General features: G+C 39.4%; 1 protein-coding gene across 2 annotated transcripts in view; it reads left to right on the plus strand.

Annotated features, from left to right (window-relative positions):
• Nucleotides 1–18,659, plus strand: part of MAP3K9 (mitogen-activated protein kinase kinase kinase 9) — a 56,080-nt gene extending 37,421 nt beyond the window's left edge. For both annotated transcript variants that reach the window (XM_014869377.2, XM_088167058.1), the window contains 6 exons: nucleotides 1,946–2,186; nucleotides 3,301–3,423; nucleotides 4,103–4,256; nucleotides 5,920–6,032; nucleotides 6,690–7,505; nucleotides 7,852–18,659. In XM_014869377.2, coding sequence (XP_014724863.2) covers nucleotides 1,946–2,186; nucleotides 3,301–3,423; nucleotides 4,103–4,256; nucleotides 5,920–6,032; nucleotides 6,690–7,505; nucleotides 7,852–8,333 — 1,929 coding nt within the window. In that variant the 3' untranslated portion in view covers nucleotides 8,334–18,659. The remainder of the gene's footprint in view (nucleotides 1–1,945; nucleotides 2,187–3,300; nucleotides 3,424–4,102; nucleotides 4,257–5,919; nucleotides 6,033–6,689; nucleotides 7,506–7,851) is intronic.
• Nucleotides 18,660–19,801: the final 1,142 nt, after the last annotated feature.

Raw genomic sequence — 19,801 nt, forward strand, 5'->3', positions numbered from 1 at the left:
CCCCATTTCATAGTTCAATCGGGGATCACTGTTTTGTGCATCCCAGAGCTAATTTTGCCTGTGCTTTACTGGAGCTTGTATTAAGTCCCTGAATAAATGGCAGGTTATGATGCACACAAGGGTAGACTCATGAGAAAAATAAATATCCACATGCTGAGCTGCTACTCTTTCTAATATTGTAGTGAGCTTCCATTATATTCTGTGCTAATTGCTGTGATGAGTTGTTTATTGCATTTGATAACTGTTTCACTATTAGCACCTTAATTGAGAAACCCAATGAAAACTATTAACAGGAGATGTAGAAGGGGTAGTTTCAGCATATATATACTCTAGTTAACCTTGCAGCTTTGGTTCTGCTGGGTTGTTTTCAAGGTTTTGAGCACAACCAAAATGCATAGACTATAATAAACATGAATGCTACCAGGGGAAAGGGTCCAGTAACTGCTGTAACTGAAGTCCTTTGGGGCAAATAGCAGGAAGCAAAAATGCTAGCAGGAATAACAGGAATGGTGACCATGAGCTTTAAAGAGGAGATGTAAAAAAGCTGAAGTTTTCCTCAAGCATGCTTGTGGTAAGCACAGCTTGCTGCATCTAATTTAAGGTCCTTACAGGGACTGTCTTTAGTGGTTGGTAAGAAAAACTGCAGCAGAACCAAAATCACTACATTTGGAAGTTCGTAGTCTATTGCCTGAAAGTAAATTCATAATAAGCAGCTGTTTGATTTGTCCTCAGAGGTTGCATTTAAGAGGCAGAGAGAAAGAAAAGAAGACCTTGGGTCAAAGGAAAGAAACCAACTTCTACAAGAATACTTAGAACATTTCTATTCACCTATTTTAGTAGCTTTTGGGAAAAATGAATTGCTACTGTTGTCCCATGGGGTAACTGTTGGAACAGTTTCTGAAAACCAGAAACTTCAAAAGACAAACAGCTAAACAGTACGAACTACACTGCCCTCAGGCTGAGTACTGTATTCCTTTTTAGCAATGGGGAAATAATTTTATATGCTGTTCACTTATTGAGTAAAATGTATCAAATCTCCCTGGTGATGAGCCAGGTAACAATGCCGTTATTTAAAACATCTAAACTAAAATCTGTCTGATTATCTACCTGATGTTTAACTTGAATTTTTCATTTTCTGCCTTCTGCACTGGAATTGGCCATATGGAGAGAATTATTCTAAGTGCTGAATTCTTTTGTCCTTGTGGTGAGAGGAGAGGAGCGCAGTGGGATTTGGAGATTTCAAGGACAGTTTCAGTTAATTTGTTTTGTCATCAAGGGATAGATTGAACGATTTGCCTTATGTGCTTTTGCTAGGACCATGTAGAGATGGCTTTTGAATATCCCCAAAGAGGGAGACTCCACAACCTCTCTGGGCAATCTGTGCTAGTGCTCGGTAATGCAGTAAAAAAATGTTCAAAGAGTGTCCCCTGTATTTCAGTGTGTGTCTGTTGCCTCTTGTTCTGTCACTGGGCACTGCTGAAGAAAGCCTGGCTTTATCTTTTTTCCACCCTTCCCTCAAGTTTTTATACATACTGGTAAATCTCCCTTCACTCCTCCCAGACCTTCTCTGTGCTAGGATGAACAGTTCCATCTCTTTCAGGAGAGATGCTCTAGTCTCTTAATCACCTTCATGGTTCTTCATTGAACTCACTCCAATATGTCGATGTCTGTCTCGTACTGGAGAGCCCAGAATTTGACGCAGGATTTCAGGTGTGGCCTCACAAGTGGTTATGTCTGAATTTTAATGCTGGTATGAGGGGCCTTAAATGGCAAGCATTGAAGTCCTTGAGTATTGTTTTTGGCTCTCAGCTGAGCCTTTAACCAGAGATGTTTGCAGTTCTGTGAGCTCAGGCCATTGAAGCTGTGCCTTCAGAACAGGTAATGTTAGTCTTAACCCACAGGTCACAAGGTAACGTTTTGTTTCTGCTTTCTTACCCCCCTGCAGGAGCTGCGCACATGGGAAGAAGAGCTGAGTCGTGCTGCTGTTGAACAGAAGAACCATGAGGAGCTGCTACGAAGGCGGGAACAGGAACTGGCAGAACGTGAGATTGACATCCTGGAAAGGGAGCTCAACATCATCATCCACCAGCTGTGTCAGGAGAAGCCTCGAGTCAAGAAACGCATGGGGAAGTTCAAGAGGAGCCGGCTCAAGTTAAAGGATGGCAATCATATCAGCTTGCCTTCAGGTTAGTGATGTGTTAGGCTGTGCCATGTGAAATGGGACCAACCTGTAGGTTTGATAGTTCCTTACTACTGACCCTTATGCATTAGAAAGAATTTGATGTACTTCAGGAAAAGCATGCCTCTTTGGGATCAATAAACTAAATTTACTGCTTTTGTGACCAGCATTGCCCCAAGTTCCAAGATTAAGGCCAGAGGTGAATTCGAAATGTTATATGTTTGTTAGCCATTGGCTGTATATGGCTTATTGTAAAGATGTGGTGTTGCAATTTAACATGTCAGTACTCAAAAGAATCCGTTTATTAAAGGCTGTACATAGAAGATGACAGAGGTTCCTGCTCGGGGAATATTTTACGTAATGCTGCAGGATGATCTGTAATCTACTGGATTATTTTAGGTGTCAGAATCTAAAAATTACCAAAAATACATTGATAGCTGTGGGACTAGATTGCTAGTTCATGTGTGAACCTATTAACATGGAAGCGACTTCTGGAAGAAATGTTAAATATTAGTAAGGTGTTGGCAAAGTCACTCTTAAGAGTGAAGATAGTGATGTTCAGAAATACTGAATCCTTAGCATTTCTACTACAGATCCTTTATGGAGATTTATATTTGTCAAAAAACCAAAAGCGTGGTGTTTGCAAATCACCTAGTGCTCATTGTTACATCAGGGATGATGACTTGGACTATATTCTTTGTTTTCTGGGAGGCACTGGCTGTTCAGAACAGAAATTATTATAAAATGTGTATGTTACCTATGCCTTTCTTTAGGTCTGTAAACACCTATTTTTGGTGGTGCTTAAGAAACTGAGAGGTAAAGCACAAGGATTTATACAAGGATATAATTTGGCAGTCAACACTAGGTCTGTATGTGTATGTGTTTCACACATACACTAAGAAGATACATTTTCAGGGCTATGAGTGCACATCTTCGTTCTGAATTCTCAGTGTGTACAATGGACAAATAGCAATTAGCTGTAAAATTTCATTTCTACATAGATCCCGTAAATTGCGCTCTTTAAAAGTTACCATAATTTTTTTTTTCTTATATTAAAAAAAAAAAAGAGCATTTTAACTGGGGCTTTCTGCTTTTACTTATTTTTTTCTTTTGCTAAACAGATTTTCAGCATAAATTCACTGTGCAGGCTTCTCCAACGATGGACAAAAGAAAAAGCTTGATCAGTAGCTGCTCCAGCCCTCCTGCAAGTCCTACCATTATTCCCAGACTCAGGGCCATACAGTGTAAGGAGCTCAATGTAGTATTGAATTTGGGAAATGTACAGTCTGTCAGCGTGGTAAGATGCCAAGATTCCATATCTAGGACAGGACTGTTAAGAAAGTACCTAAAATGTTTACATTGTGCCTTGCATGTATGCATTTAGAGAGAAAAATGGTGATGGAGGGAGTATCACTGCTGTTTCTATAGAAAATACATTCCCTAGGTGTACAAGTTAATTTTAAAAAATACTAATTTGCAGAGTAGATCTGTAAACATTGCTGTATTAAGTTATTGTTTTAAGGAAATAGGAACAAGGGCACATGTTTGTCATGCAAATAGTGTTCCCATAATAACACAGAATTAGGTAGACATGCATGTCTTAGAATTACAAAAGTCATGTTAACTAATGTGCAGTGTTTGTATTGGATATCACAGCACTTGTGTGTTTGGTTTCAAACCGGTAGTTCTAAAGAGAAACTGGTGATGGAATAAAGCTGGAGAGGAAGGGATTAGGGAGTGCTTAATTTGGCATTTGGTTGTTAGATTTGTGTTGCTAAATGGTCAGAATTATGGGAAAATCACTTTTGTTACTATTCCTGTTCTGGCCTATGTTTTATTCTTTATGTTGTAGTGGAACCAATTCTTTTAATTTGTGTATCTGTTTTTCCTTCCCATTTTCCACTGTTCTTTCCACTTGTGAAGTGACACCTGCTGAAAGCTGTAAAACGTGGGGACGAAGCTCAGTCCTTCCAAAGGAGGAAGGAGAGGAAGAAGAGAAGAGAGGCCAGAAGAAAAAGGGACGCACTTGGGGACCAAGCTCACTTTGTCACAAGGAGCTAGGTGCAGGAGAAGAGGGGTAAGAGAGGGCCTGGAGGAAAACTCTTTCCCAGGTTCTAAACCTGGTCATGAGCTGGCTCATGGGAGATTTGCCTATCTGCTTGCAAACACCTTTCTGCTTCCAAACTTCTTTCCTGTACGAAAGATGTTAGAGATTCAGAACAGTTTACAAAATTGCATTCAGTTCATTTGCTAGCAACTGATGTTTCGCTGTCTACTTTTACATTGTTAGGTGTTTTTGTAACCTGTCAAACTTCTTAGCTGTGTGAAACTCTGTAATAGGTTTCTCTGTTTTAAGGCTTAGCTTTCTGTAGTTTCATATAATACCTGAAACTGCTTCTCTTAAAATTCTCAGATATACTTTTTCTTGTCTTAAATGCTAGTATATAAAACGTATCTGATAAAGCCGAGCAAATACCTTCTCTTCAGTCCTTTGAAAAGGACATGTACCATGAGTGAAGCAATCCTGAAAGTGATTTTTGCAGAAATATAGAGGTTGTTTGTACCTCTGTTTCTATAGGTTATTGTTCTGTGGATTCTGTTTTATTTTCCTTTGTGTGTGTGTGTGAATCATTTATACCAGGACTCCAAGAAGTCATTACTGGAATGCTCCTTTAAACATAAGGCTGTTTTGACCTTCTAAAAGATTTGAATTCTTGGTAATGTTTAGTGGAGTTTGAGCATTTACCCCTCGATAAATTGGTGGTTTGATTATTGCCATAATTAATGGTATTACAGAATGGTATTGAGACACCAGGGATGTTGTCTTACAGTTGTAGGGAAGCATTTTGCAATTTGCTGAGCAAATAAACTTAGTCATCTCACCATTCCTAAAAAGAAGTGCCTTTGACTTCCCAGTAGAAAAAGGCAACAGAAAAGTGACTCAGTCATAATGCAACAAAGTAAGTAACAACCTTCTGGTTAGTTAATCTAAATAGATTACAGGTAAGAAGTCTTTAAGTTCCTGAGTTGTTATGCTGGTGATTGAAATATAGTTTTAGTGCTAGTGCTTTCAAATCATTCCAGTTGCTCTTTCCTTAGGACAATAGCAGACAATACTGCTCTAGTAGGAACATTCTTTAAGTCAGCATGTTTTGAATTGTTTTCATATGCACACCACTATCTAATTATAATGATGTGTGGCAACCTTCTGGACAGGTCTTTGAGGTCTGTTTGTAAATTGGGGGGAAAAGAGAGAGCAAAAAATAAAAGGGAAGGATGAAAATTTTATACCCTTAAGGCAAACATAGCAGGCCTTGAAATTATTCTGGTAGCTATTTATCTTCCTGTTCATATTTTTTACTTGCCATGGTAATATCGATTGCAAAAAGAAATCAAGATTTTAAAACATTATGCGTTGATGTAAAAAGAAAACGTTTCATCTGATTTTTGTAGTGGTGCCTTCTGTTATTCTGCATTTATAACTTGTTAGTTGTCAGCAGAGGCCTTTTAACTGCCACAGTGTAACAAACGAGGAAGGGACCTTTTTACTTGTTAAAAATTTTTTATTTTAAAGTGCTGTAAAGATATCACAAAATTTCTTTCTGTGGCAGGACTTCAGATCTATGTAGTAGAGACTGACACATGGATACCCTAAGTAGATCAATAGAGAATACATAAGGGGAGAATGGAAACTGGTTGTGAGCATGGTATGTTTTCTCACATCCTTCTACTATTTTCAGTCTGAAAGCTCTGGTAGAAGGATGCAAGCAGTGGTCATCCAGTGCACCAAATCTTGGGAAGATCCAGAGAACTGCACCTGCTTTTCCAGGATTCACCAGCTTAGCAGAGATGGGTAAAGGAATTCCCTGAACTTGGTACTCTCATCCCCACTTCCATTCACGTTTCCATAAACCTCTTTCCTGACCTTCACCTGGTACCTTACAGCAATGTTTTCATTGTGTTTGGTATCTGTTTTTCTTTTATTCTTTGTCAAGTGTCCACTTTCTCCTTCTGGATTTTCTTGTTCACCTCACTACTTGTGCTTCTCCCTCTGTCAAGCTAACAAGCTTCTGTTAATTCTCCTCTAGCTTTATGCTAGTTTCTAAGCTCCTTTCCTGAATAATGATATTTACATGTGCAGCATGCTTGCTTACCCCTTCACTTGCAAGGAGCAATCCTTACAGTTTTTCTACCTTTTGCTCCTCACTCACAAACACATAAATTTACTCTAGAAGTTACTGAGGTGTAGGTTGCCTTTGAAATGCAATTAATCCCAAGTGGATGAATGTTTCACTAATTTCTTTCACTTTGATAGTGTTTCCAGTTACTTTATCCAGCCTGTCTTCTTTGGAAACAATAGAATGTATTTGGGAGTTGATGAATGATGTTTGTGAGGAGAGCAGTTGCATCTTCTGAGGAGAAGCTTGTTTTGAACTATATTTGTGAGACAATGAAATTTGCCAGGGAAAATGTTACATTGACATAAAGTCTATTTTCATTTGCTTTCCAGATGATGAGGACAGTGAATGTTTTAATGGAGAGGGCAAAGTGCACCCTTCACCTGTGCACAATCAGTCATACCTCTGCATCCCCTTTCAGAAGAATGAAGAGTGGGATGGCCCTTCTAGTGATGCCAACGAGGAGTCCACCCCTGTAAACTCTGCTACCAGTACCCCACAGCTGACACCCACCAACAGCCTCAAACGTAGCGGCTCCCACCACAAGCGATGTGAGATTGCATTGCTTGGCTGTGGAGCAGTGCTGGCTGCTGCAGGCCTGGGTTTTGATCTTTTGGAAGCAGGGAAGTGTCAGCTGCTGATTGAGGAAGAGCCAGAGGTGCCCAAGGAAGAGAAGAAGAAGCGTGACAGCATTTTTCAGCGAGCTGGACGCCCGCGCAGGAGCACCAGTCCTCCTTCCCGGAAGATCTTCAAGAAGGACGATCCCCTGTTGTTGCTAGGCGAGCCCTCCACATCCCTCACCCTTCTTTCCCTGTCTTCCATTTCCGAATGTAATTCCACACGGTCCCTGCTACGCTCAGACAGTGATGAGATTGTGGTTTATGAGATGCCTGTCAGCCCAGTGACAGTCAAGGCTCCCTTGCCAGCCATTACAAACCCACTGGTCAATGTCCAGATCGAGAGGTTCAAACAAGACCCCAACCAGTCCCTGACTCCCACACACGTGACGGTCTCTTCCCACACCCAGCAAAGCGGGCACAGGCGCACACCTTCTGATGGAGCCATCAAAGGGAGTGGACTGGTTGTCAATGGGTGCCCAACCAGTGGATGCCCTTCCAGTAGCTGTTTAACTGGAGCACTGGGAGCAGGTAGGTTTTCAACCATCTTTGTTTTCCCTCTTCAGGGTAAAGATAGAAGCAGTATAATTACTTGTTACTTATACGTTTGTTGAGATGACCAGTCCAGCAAGAATTGCTTGTGGAGGCTATCTTAACACAAATTACTAACTGAATAATGCAGTAATGGTTTTGGTTCCAGCATCCTCAGATTGCCATAATCTTGAAGATACAGAATTTGTAGATACTGAATGGAGGCTTTCTGGTTTAAATATGTTTTTTGCACTGTATATACAATAAACTAAGATCTGTAGGTACCACTTAGCATTGACATCTAACATGTTTATCCCTCTTCTCTTGCGTTGTCTGTTTTGGATAGGTGTATTAAAAACACCTAGTCCAAGCAGAGATCCCAGTGAGGTCCCTCGCCTGCCAGACCCCAACCTTGTTTTTCCTCCAACCCCAAGACGATGGAATGCACAGCAGGATCCCACACTGGAAAGACCCAAGACATTGGAGTTCCTGCCCCGGCCACGTCCTGCAGCCAGTCGGCAGCGGCTTGATCCCTGGTGGTTTGTGTCACCCAGCAATGCCAAGGGTGAATCTTCTGCCAACAGTTCAAGTACTGATACTCCAAGCAATCTGGACTCTTGTTTTGCTAGTAGCAGCAGCACTGTAGAAGAGAGACCTGGACTGCCTGCACTGCTTCCTTTCCAGGTGGGTCCTCCTGCAGAGGAGCGGACACTGTTGGACATAGATGCTGAGGGGCAGAGCCAGGACAGCACCATTCCGCTATGCAGAAGTGAACTTAACACACACAAAGCTGCAGCATATGAACTCAAGCAAGAATTCTGGTCTTAATATGAAACCACTGGGGACAGTGGGCCCCTCTAAATTCAATCCTACTTTTTGCACTGAGAATGCACTTTGAAAACAGACAAGATGGAGGGATGCTACAGAGATCATATGGTGCTGCCTCTGCTGAAGATGTGTTATCAGCTGCCTGATTTTTGTCTGCATTTGGGTGAAATTTGGCAACTCTGAGCTGCTGACTTTTGCTGTGGGGTTTTTCTGTAGTCTTCCCTGCCCTCTTATTGCAGTTTGAATCTGCAATGAGCTAAAATTATCATATCAAAGTCTTTTGTTACTGACCTTGTAGGATTTGGCACTTGCAGTAAGTATATTGGTATCTATCCTGGTATTAATCAGTATTTTCAAATAACATTCAAATATTACACTACAGCAGACATCAGTGTTTGATGTTTTCCCAAGGAATCCAGAACAGAAACAAATAAATATCTGGAGACTACCTTCTCTGAAATACATGCAGATCATTAGACAGGCCTGGGAATCATCATACCCCCACTGAAAGAGCAGAAGTAGCTATCTTAAGACTTGTTTGTCCTCTTTTGCTCATGTGACAGCATAAGATGGAACAGATGGCAGGGGAAGGGCATGGCATCTCCACTGGTGGAGGTCTTTGAGAGCAGGTGAACCAGACTGTTTGAAACAAGTAGGTGTAGTTGATCCTGGCTTCTGGGTAGGTTGGATGAACTTCAGTGGTCTCTTGAGGTCCCTCTCAGTCCTATTTTTTTATGACCTTGTGCTTTCAAGATGAAGGCTTATGTTATAGCTGTTTAGCTTGTTTTTTTGTTTCAGACTTTCATTCCATCGGTCTCTTTTTTTCCCACCCTTTTTCTCAGGCTTATAGTCAAGTTGCTTCAGCTTTGGGAGGAGAGTTAGCAGAAACTTTTTTTTAAAGATGTGTTAGCTTGCAGAAGTAAGTTATGTGTTTCCAAATCTTTTTCTTTCCATTTTTATCTTCTTTCTTGCACTTTTTAGGAGTGACCCATGAAACCCAAGACTGTTCTTGCATACACTGGTACTGTTTAAGGCTGTTTTGAAAATGAGGCTTGTTAGCAGTTAGATTGTACAAACAGGAATCAGAACATTTGGATTCTGTTTTATTTTGTCACTGACTCACTGTGTGACCCTGGGCAAATAATATAACCTCTGTGCCTGAATTTCCCCATCTGTAAATAATAGGAATAATACCTACCTCACAAGGGGAGGGGTTGGGACATATAAATAGGTATAAAGTCCTTTGAGATCTTTGAGTGAAAGGCACTATAGATATGTAGAACTTTATTCTTGTTCAAATATGTAAAACACTCCTAGATCTGGAGCAAGAACAGACCCCGGTCTGGAAAGAGGAAGTCACACAAAATGGGGTGTGCCTATGCTCAGAGTTTTCTGTACAAAGACTTCAAGTGTGTCTGTGCCACTGCAGGTATGTCTTACTGGCTGTAATGAGAGCTTCAATCTTCCCCAGATTTGGCATTATATATAAGGGATGTGGCCTTTATATGAGTGTAATAGGGTAGTCTGCTTTATTGCAGGGTACAGCATGTCTGTTCACTGTTCTTGTACAAATCTGTGCTTGTTTTGCTAATCTGCTGATATTTGGTTGCAAATAAGTCATTTGACAGTGCTGCCAATGCAGTGCTCAGCCTGTTGGGGCAGTCCAGTCCTGCTGTGAAGGCAGTAGAGCTGAATACTTCCTGCAGCTGTCAGCACAGTGAACCTGTGTGTTTAGATGTTTGTAACTTGATTTTAAAAACCAGCATGTGTGGGGAAGAACTGTATGTAAGGCTTTTTAGTTCTGTGTGAGGACTGAAACCAGCATGTTCCCATTAGTCAAGTGCACCTTTTTTTTTCAAGCAATTACAGTATATTTTGTTTTGAAAGGTCACATATTTTTTGTTTATCACATTCCATGGAAAATGCTTAATGCAGAATAACTTTCTGCTGCCCTCCCTATTAAATGCTCCAGAGCTAGCCTTAATGGTGCTACACTAAATGTTGAAGCTGGAGAGACTGTTGACTGTTTAGACAAGGTATTATGATAAGGCAAGGTGGGATTCAGATTCTTAAAGAAAACTTACATTTCTGACTCTTTTGTTAAATTCAGGCCTTTAGCATTATTGATTTGGTAAGCATCCTTTTACTTTCTATTTCTGAAAACTTAATTTGTGACCCAGACACTGGCAAAAAGACAAAGCTTATCCAACAGATTTCTAATTTTGATTGTGCTATGAATCAACCTTAACGTAATCTCAGTAAGAGGCTGTGTCAGAGGGATTTAAAAGGACATTAAAATAATCTATTTTTCATATTCTTCTTTGTAATTTTAAAAAGTCTGGAACAAAACTGGATCAGCTGTTCTGAAATGTAATATTTTCTATCCAAAAGGTATCATTATAGATGTCATAGGGAGTATCATCTGCTCTGCAAAGGCATCACCTGGAATAGCTCCATTCAAACAGAAATCTTTAAAATCCGTTTGCTTGCATGAAATGGGAGGCCACCTTTCTAGGTCACACTGATAGAACTCAGCCTGCTGAACTTTGTAATAGCTGGCCAGTTGATTTCATCAGGTGGACTTTTAAGATTTCTATCAAATTCCCAGGAAAGACAAACATAAAGGCAAGTTGTTCTGTTGCCTCTTTTGCTTAAGAAAGATGAGGATGAAGAATTAACCCCTTCCCTGCCCCTCTCCCCTTTTTATAGAATCACTTGGTGAAGGTGGTATGTAGCTGAACTTTGAGAAGTACTTTGCTCCAAAGACTATCTTCCCTAATACCAAGTGGACATTGCTATATTAAATAACTTGGTAGGACTGATGACAAGAGTCAAGGATCCAAGTCAGGGTTACCAAACTAGATATTGTTATTACAAAGCTGCCAGACAGACTAGTTAGAAGCATATTGGTTGGTATGTGGTTTTTTTGTGGTTTTTGTTTGGGTTTTTTTTATAACCCTTCTTCAATGCAACTATCTTCATTGAATCTAGCATGTGAATTTACCTGAGGCAGTCTTTGAGCATCCACCCATAACTGTCTTCCAGTGGCCAACCTGAGATACGAGGCAAGAGGAGTCAGTTGTGAACACAAGGCTCCTGACTTCAGTAGGTGGTGGGGTATTCTCTGGCAGGCAGAGAGGGGGCTCTCAAGACAAAGAGTTTTCAGGTATTTTACCTTATGCACTCCAAAAGCTTTTTCTTCCAGTGTCCTAAGGCCCTGGGGCTGTGTGCATGTTTAAGCTAGGTCAAAGCTTCTCTCTATATCCATCTGTCCCATCCTGGCTTGAATTCTTTGCTTTCTTAATCTGTTGGAGTTTTTCCTTCCCAGCTGTGGGAGCTGAGGTGCTTCAAATCTCCAAAGGAGTGGTCGACTACAGTCCACTAGACAGTGAGAAAGTATGAGCCCGTCAGCTCAGAAATCTTTGTTTTTCCTACTGGTTGCTAGTATTCCCATTTGTCAGGGAAACAAAATATCAGAATATTGGTCATTGACCTACCTTTCCAGTAGTATTCTTGAGGAAGATGGTGAAAATCTTACTTTAAAAAAATTCTAATAAATGCATTGTTTCCTAAATGTCTGAATAAGTTGCGCTTTTCTTTTTTCTGAGAAAATGAGAAAAAGATAACATGAAAGTCACTGAGTAGTCTAAAACAATGACGACAGAATGGAGAAAAATATGAATACAGGCCTTACAAAGAGGAAGTGGCAGTTTTTTAACTGATAGTAATAATGAGATTGTAGCTGAGAGAAATGTTTGTGGTTTAGAAATATATTTGTATTTTTGTTTAGCCAGCTGGCAGTGTGTATCACTAATTTATTTAATTGATGTGCTGATTTAGGAAATAAAAAGAAGTTTGTCAGCCCTTCAAAGTACGCTATCTTTGTAGCCTTAGTTTTTCTATAATATTGGAGGGAAGGCACAGACATAGCAACCAGTGCAAAAAATGACAAATTTTGGATAAATTTCTACTGGTTTCATAGAAATTGAGTGTGGGACAAGTAGAGAGAAGAAAGTTTTTGTGTCAAAACTAAAGTGATGAAATAGTTACAGATTCTTTTTTAGTACTTTTGCTTCTTACAGAGTGCAGAGTGGTCTGTTTTACCAGCAAGTAGGTATTAACCTCCTCTCAGTCATTTTCAGTTACAAAAATGTAACTTTTTATGCCTATTTCCCCTCCAATTTATTATTGCAATGGAGCAAGGAACCTCAGTGTTTTCTAACAGAATGAGTATTTTTAAAGTGAATTTTTTGTTATTGATGAGGAAAGATCTTTCTGGTTTGGCATGGTTTTATGATGAAATATTTTTCTGTAGCTCTAGGAATGGGAGTAGTTGCCTTCCTCTTCATAGTGTGCTGTTAACTTAAGACATTGTGGACAATACTGCATAGAGATGTTACTTCTATATGTCACAAATCTGGATACCTCTCATTCTGTTGAAGGTGAGGCAGTAATGGTTAAGTAAAGAAAAGTCTTTGCCTTTGGAGTGTTTTGTTAAATAAAACATGACAGGAAACTTCCGACCTTGAGTAGCCTTTCTATCTTGAGATTAATTTTTATTTGAAACCTAATTCATCTCTGTGGGATGAATATGGGACCTGGAGTCCCATTGGATATATGGAACCAAACCTATTCCCATGTCCCAAAATTCAGTGATAGCCTGTTATTTTTGCAAGTAATTTTAAGCTGATGTAAATAGGTTTGTTTCTTTTTTTTTTTTTTTTTTTGAAATTTTTCTCCTTGGAAAACATGCTTATTGCTTTCTAACCTTTTCCATGTATTTTGGGATACTGTCAAGAACTCTTACTAACTCAGTGGTGAATAAGAAGGATTGTATCTTGCAAAGTGATTTAAGTCCTCCTTTTGGCTTTGTTTTTTGTTGTTGTTGTTTTGTTTGTTTTTTGTTTGGGTTTTTTTGGTATGAAATAAGGGCATTTACATTTGGAAAGATTTCTGATCCTTATCCTGTCACTGAAGAACAGTTTCTTAGCTTCCATATTTAGAACTCATTTAAGACTACAGTTTGGGTAAAACTGGATATTAAAAGTGAGGGGATAGACATGTTAAAACATACTTGCAAACAAGCAATAAATACAGAAAATAAAAGATCCAAAATATACTCTCACTATCACAGAGCATAACTTTCAGACTTCATAAATCTTTGGTTGATGATCTAATTAAGGTATCTATAGGAAAGAATTCCTTCTTACATTTTCTCTTCAGTTTACTATTTTAATACTAGAATACAGTGGTTTTCACAGCCAGCTAATATGGTAGCTAGCTGGACAGAAAGGATCTTTAACCAAATTTGCTTTTTTTTGTCCTCTTATTTTCAATCCTGGTTTTGGTTTATATTTTATTTTTTTCTCTTTTTTTTGTATTTAACAAACAATACAGTCTTAAGAAGAACTTCTTGTTATTAACCTCACTTTCACAGTTTCAGGAGACATAATGGAAATAGATCTGTGGCTTATTCTGGTGCTCCCTCTATTGAATGCATTAGCAGAAAGTCATGCTGCAGTTAAAATGTACATTTGCCTTTGGCTTTTCCCATGCTTGGCTTTTAAAAACAGTTTTGCCACTAGTCAGAGGCAAACACAACTTCTGAAATCACCTACATCAACTTTATTTTTTTATGTTGGAAATAGTCACTCCCAGGCTAAGAGGTGTGTGCTTGATTAACAAGTATCTTGCCTCTGGTGACTGGGTAGTGGGTCTGATGTAGCTACTGGAATTATTATTGTTCCTTTCTAACAAGTACCTCCCATTTTTTTTGCAACTAGAAAGTCTTCAGCACTTCATCAGCATTTGTATACAAGAAATACATTTTAGCTCATTTTCTACATAAGTGAAAAATCTTCCTTTTTCTGATCAGGAACATAATTTTCCTTCTGAGAATGGCTTCTTGAGCTCTGTGTGGTTTTTTGTTAGTTTTCTGTTTGGGGATATTGTTAATTTGGGGTTTGGTCTTTAAACCTCTCAAATATATATGTTAGGTGCATCCTGTATGCCGAGGTGCCTTCCATCTCACTTGTCTCCTTGCTGGGGCCTGAGGTTGGTTTTTTGGAGGGACCTCCTAGTTGTAGTTTTCAGTACTGTGTTCTCTGCACATCAGGCCAAATACCATCACAGGAAACATTTTGTGTCTTCCCATTTACACCCCTGTGTTGAGCCACATGCTATCACTGCCTCTCCCTATTTTTCCATTAGGGTTTTGACCCCATCCCATCTTTGTTGGTTATTTATTCTTGTTGCCATAGTAACAAGTGTAAGGCAGAAAACCATACACATTTCAGGTGTGGTTTGACCTAAAAGATTTCCAAGCTAAAAGCAGAAGATACAACTGGGTGAAGTGGAAGTGGAGGTTGGCAAGAAATAACAGTGAAATGATCCTTCTTAATGTAAGTCAAAGGACAGAGGGGTACTAGCTACTTGGTAAACTGTTGGCATCATAGGTAAGTAGGGTCCTAAAGAAGAATTTGAGAAATGTACAGTTACTTAATTTTATAGAATGGTTTGGGTTGGAAGGGACCTTAAAAGTCACCTAGTTCCAGTCCCCCTGCTATGGGCAGGGACATTTCCACTAGGTCAGGTTACTCAAAGCCCCATCCAGCTTACCCAGATTCTGGTTGGTTTGTTTTGTTTTACCCTGAACTACCTCATTTGTAGAGATAGAATGGGCAGAAAGTCTTAAGTTTTGGTAAGAATTGCTCTAAGTATGCAGTTAAGGTTGGAATGAGATGGGAAGGCAGAGACAAACTTGTATTTGGCTCTTTGACATGCAAATTCCTGGTGGAAAAGTAAAACCAGCTATTCAGTTTATTAAGTTAAGATTATACTTGCTGTAGATTTTTGTGTCTCCAAAATAAACAATAAAGGACAAAACGGGGCATTTTTCTTGATGGTTTCTAACCTGTAGAAGAGTTGATTGTCTAGAGACAAAAAGGTGGAGGTTTCATGTAGGTCACTGCTGCTTTTAAAAGTGATAGTCTCTTTTTTCAAAACAGATTTTTAAAAAAAATTGTCATGTGCTCTTAAAGTGGAGCTGTACACGATCCTGATTGTTTTCCTGTATTTGCAATATTGTTTTCCTAGTGTATCAGCTCCTAATACAGTCCTTACTGTATCTGAATGCTCATAATGTACAGGCAGTCCAATAGAACTAGTATTAAGGAACTATGACAAATTTTTAGTGTGCAGTATAGTGGGTTAATTAACCCAGCTTGAAGTGGGCTACTGTTAGGTCTGTAGCTGATGGGTCAGATGGATGTACAGCTAGAAAACTGGGGCTTAGAACAAATCTGCAGGAGTAATTCCAAAGTTGTATTCGCTTAACATAAGCAATTTGAAAAATGGCCATGGAGGGAGGCAGGGGAAAGGCCCTTCACTAATCAGAAGTACATCTATAAGATCTTGTCCATGCTCAAATTTTAGATGCCAGGATAGCTAGTGAGAATCTATATTGTGTTCAATGTGGCTGAAACCTCAACATTAAGACAAGAATAATTAATTTTATATATGCTATTTCAGATTTATTAACACTGTCTCCCATTCTACCTTGATTGTTTTGATTCAGCATTTTCTCAAAACAGATGTTGAGGTTGGATAAAACTGGCTTCCTTGTCTTGGAGAGGCATATAGGTCTGAGAGAGAAAAAACATTGCTCTAGCCATGTCCTGATCTTTTGTGTCCTGTGATCCTAGCTGGAGAGGTTATAATGGTGTGGGAAGACATGCTGGTGTTTTTCCAAGCTTCACTGGTAAGAATGCTGTTAGCAGCAACTAAGTTACAGAACAAACCTGGCCTCTGGTTCCTGTTTGGCATAGCTCAGTTGCACACTGAGCTGCTTGAGTCTAACTATATCTGGAGGTGAACAGAGCTTCTTCCTTGAGTTCTGCTGGAATTTGTGAATTTTCTCAGCTTGGGTAATTTGTTTTCTGCCAGGCCCGGTCAATATCACAAAATCAGTTGTCACTCTCAGCTGATTGCCCAGATACTCATAGTAGGCTTGTTCTTCTGTCTTGCATGCTTTAGTGAGCAGCTCTTACAATGTCAACAGGGTTAGCATTTTTATCTGAGCAGAGCAGCTGATATCTCCGAGCTGACTTTTCACACTGCACCTCAAGCAGTTGTTACTCCATCAGTTCTGCCATTGCTCTATTTTCAAGGTTATCTTGACAGCTATAATAATCCAGGTACCCTAGACTGCAAAGAATATAGCCACAGGGAAAAAAAAAAGTAAGAAAGAAAGCATACTTGGGAGTCTTTGCCAGTTGAACTGGTTGAATTTGGCCAGTGCTCTTGGCAGAGAGTAGGATCCATTCTTTTGGAACATAGGTCTCTTTGGGGGATGGCTAGGTTTGAACTGCAGAATTTACCTAGATCCATCTAAAGTCCATAGGCAGTGGTGCCCATCATGTTTGGCAGTTATAAGAAGATACCACATAAACCCAAGAGCATCTATTACTATTATTATAGTAGTAAAAGTTTGTATTTAGGGTAATTAACTTTCAAGTTAAAAGGGAAGAGGCCTCAATTCAGAAAGCTCTTCTTCACATACTTAAACATCACTGAAGTCAGTGGAATGTATTTGTGGGTCAAAATGCACAAGACCTCAGTTGAGCAAAGCTCTTTAGATCTGAATTGAGGGGTTTTCGTGTAGAGACTGATGATGAAGGACCAGGTTCTTACCTTGATTGTCAGTGTAAGGAGACAATTAACCTGAGGAGAAAGTTCTTCAACAAGCCCTTGGGTAAATGCTGGCTTGATTGCTGACTCTTGTGGCCTTTCCATGGCTGCACATGCCATGCCTATTTGACTGCTACTTCTAACCATAAGCAGGGTAAGCTCTGAGAATGTTTTCTGACATGGGGTGAAAGAGCAACAACTTCTGCATTAGCAGATTGCTAGCTGTAAAGGAACAGTAAGTGGTGACTGGAGGCTGTGTGCAAATGGCAGTTTAACCTGAGGCCTATGCTCAAGTGTTTCTTCTCATTTTACAAATGCATCCCTCCAGCCTAGTGGACAGACCTGACAAGTTCAGCAGTGATCAACATCCACCACTTTTACTAGAGTTCTAGGATTCTTGTCTGTCAGCTGCCGGCACAGCACATTGTGCTGCTATATTTGATTTCTTTGTCATAAATTCAGGACAAGCTGGAAATATCTGAGATATTTTGCCTGACTTGAGAGGCATATATGGAGTGAGCAGGCAACAGTGGTGGAAATATCAGGGAAAATACCTGTGCTTTTAACAATGTCTCTTCTGTGGCTTTGAAAGTCCAAGAATTTCTCAGCCAGAGAATGTATTTCCTCCTTCTTTTTATAAGCTACTTCTTTCTTTTGCCTTATTAATTGTGGATCTGCTCCTGCTTCTATTTCAAGCCAGATGCAAAAATTGGTGACCTGACTTTCCTAGGTACAATGTAAATCTGAATAACCAGGTGAGTAGATTTCTCTAGTGTAAGATCATGCCCCCATGTCTGATCCTTTGAGATATGGGATAGTTCCTGCTTGTGTTGAAATCACTTTGTGGAGGGTGTTGGGTACTTCATAAGGAACTCCAAACTCTGTAGGACTGGGATTCATCTTACAGCTCAAAGTATTTCAGTCTGGTTTTGGAGACCTCTGTATGTCTTCTCTTCTATTTATGGTGTTTGAAAGTCTGTTGCTATGGAAGTAGCACCTGAAGGTATGTTTTGCCTGAAGAACCTGCAATGAAGCAGTTATATTACCAAATGGCAATGTACCCCAGAATTGAGTAACATAACAGAGGCCACCAAGTTTTCCTTGTTTGTGTGATGAAATGTTGTCAAATTAAGTGATTTGTTGGAGCCTTCCTTTAACTTCTGTACAGCAGTAAGCTTAGAGGAAAAGAAGATTGCATTATTTTTTAAAAAGCTTTATTTGTGACCTGGACTTGTTGCCTCTGACCCTCTTGGGCTTAAATAGTTAAATTATATTAATGTCCAGTTTGTTTCACTGTAGGTAACACATCAGCTGAATACTCTTGTGCATAATCTACTGTATCTTTCCTCTGTTCTGTGTCAATGTATTATGTGTATTTGGATTACAGTTCTTTTTGTATTAAATTATTTTATGTTATAGAACAATATTTAAGTGAAGCAAAGAGCTAATGGAAGTTGTTGACGTTTTGGGATTTCTTTTCTCTTTGCTCTTTTTTTGGATGTACTGTAAATTGTAAACCAAGGATGCCAAGCAGGCTTGGTTCAATGGCTAAAATTATTGTATTACAGTGTAATGCTGATCTAGGCCTTGTCTCAACACTAGAGCACACAGACTTGAATAAAACTGTTATAAAAGTGATTGTCTTTAGGCCTTGAGTTCTTGGGTTTGTGCTCCAAATAATTTCAAGCAGATATTTACAATAACAGTGGCATTACCATGCTATGAGGATTTCAGAATTCTTCCGAGTACAACAAGTTTATTTTTCTTACTAGGTACCTCAGTCCTGATCAGCTATCCCAGCTCTGGGTTCTTTATAGGGCTTTGAAATGTTTTTGCAAAAACTCCAATTAGTACAGGTCTTGGCACACAGTACCTGCCTGCTAAGCTCCTTCTGGTTTTTCTCTGAACCAAGGAATTAATTGCATACCATTTTTATTAAGGCTAATATTTCTGTTCTGTTAGCTTGAGGTTTTTCTACTCTTTATTTAATATCCCAGCTAGAATATGAATCTAAATGCCTGGATGTGGAGCTTATGCAGTAGCGTGTTTTGTGCATGGTGACATTTAACAGATGGTTTAGATTCACTTGTGATGCTGTGCCTTTGTCCCTGCCACATCATTCAGTGAGACACAGTTGCATGAAGAAGGATCTTTCCAAGCTGTTTTCATCTACTGTCAGTGTGAAAGCCAGCACAACATGGTTTTGATTCCTAGGTCATGTATTTGAATCCTGGGTTATACTTTTGCTCTTCTCTGCCAGAAAGCCATCATTTCACATTTCTCTGCTTTAAGAAATATAGCTGTATTGATGAAGGACTATGCACTACAAGAACTTATATTTCATAATTTCCTTTGGAAAAATATTTTTTTTAATGCAGGTACATGCAAGAAATCCTTCACCCTTCAAACAGGTATGGAGACAACAATGCATAGATAGGCTGCCTTTAGTCATATATTACATTCAAAGTGCTGTAATGCTGTTTTGTGATAAACTAGGAGGAGAGTAAACAGACAATCAATTAAGTTTGTTAGAAATAATAGCATGCAAGATGAACTGCTTTTTTACTTGTATTAACAAAAGGTATCTTACAGTGTTTGGTTTTCAAGCTTTTTTTTCATTCCTCCCCAAATCTGGACTGTCTCAAACTAAAACAACTGTTTCTACCTCCTGTAATGTTCTGCAAAGTAGCATTATGTCCTAAAAGAATGAGATTTTCTAGCTGAATTTACTCACCTGTCACAATGACAAGGTTACCCTAATGTTCAAGTTGGCCTCAGCA

The sequence above is a fragment of the Sturnus vulgaris genome, chromosome 6 (genome assembly GCF_052056855.1).
Source record: "Sturnus vulgaris isolate bStuVul1 chromosome 6, bStuVul1.hap1, whole genome shotgun sequence".
Taxonomy (NCBI): Eukaryota; Metazoa; Chordata; class Aves; order Passeriformes; family Sturnidae; genus Sturnus; species Sturnus vulgaris.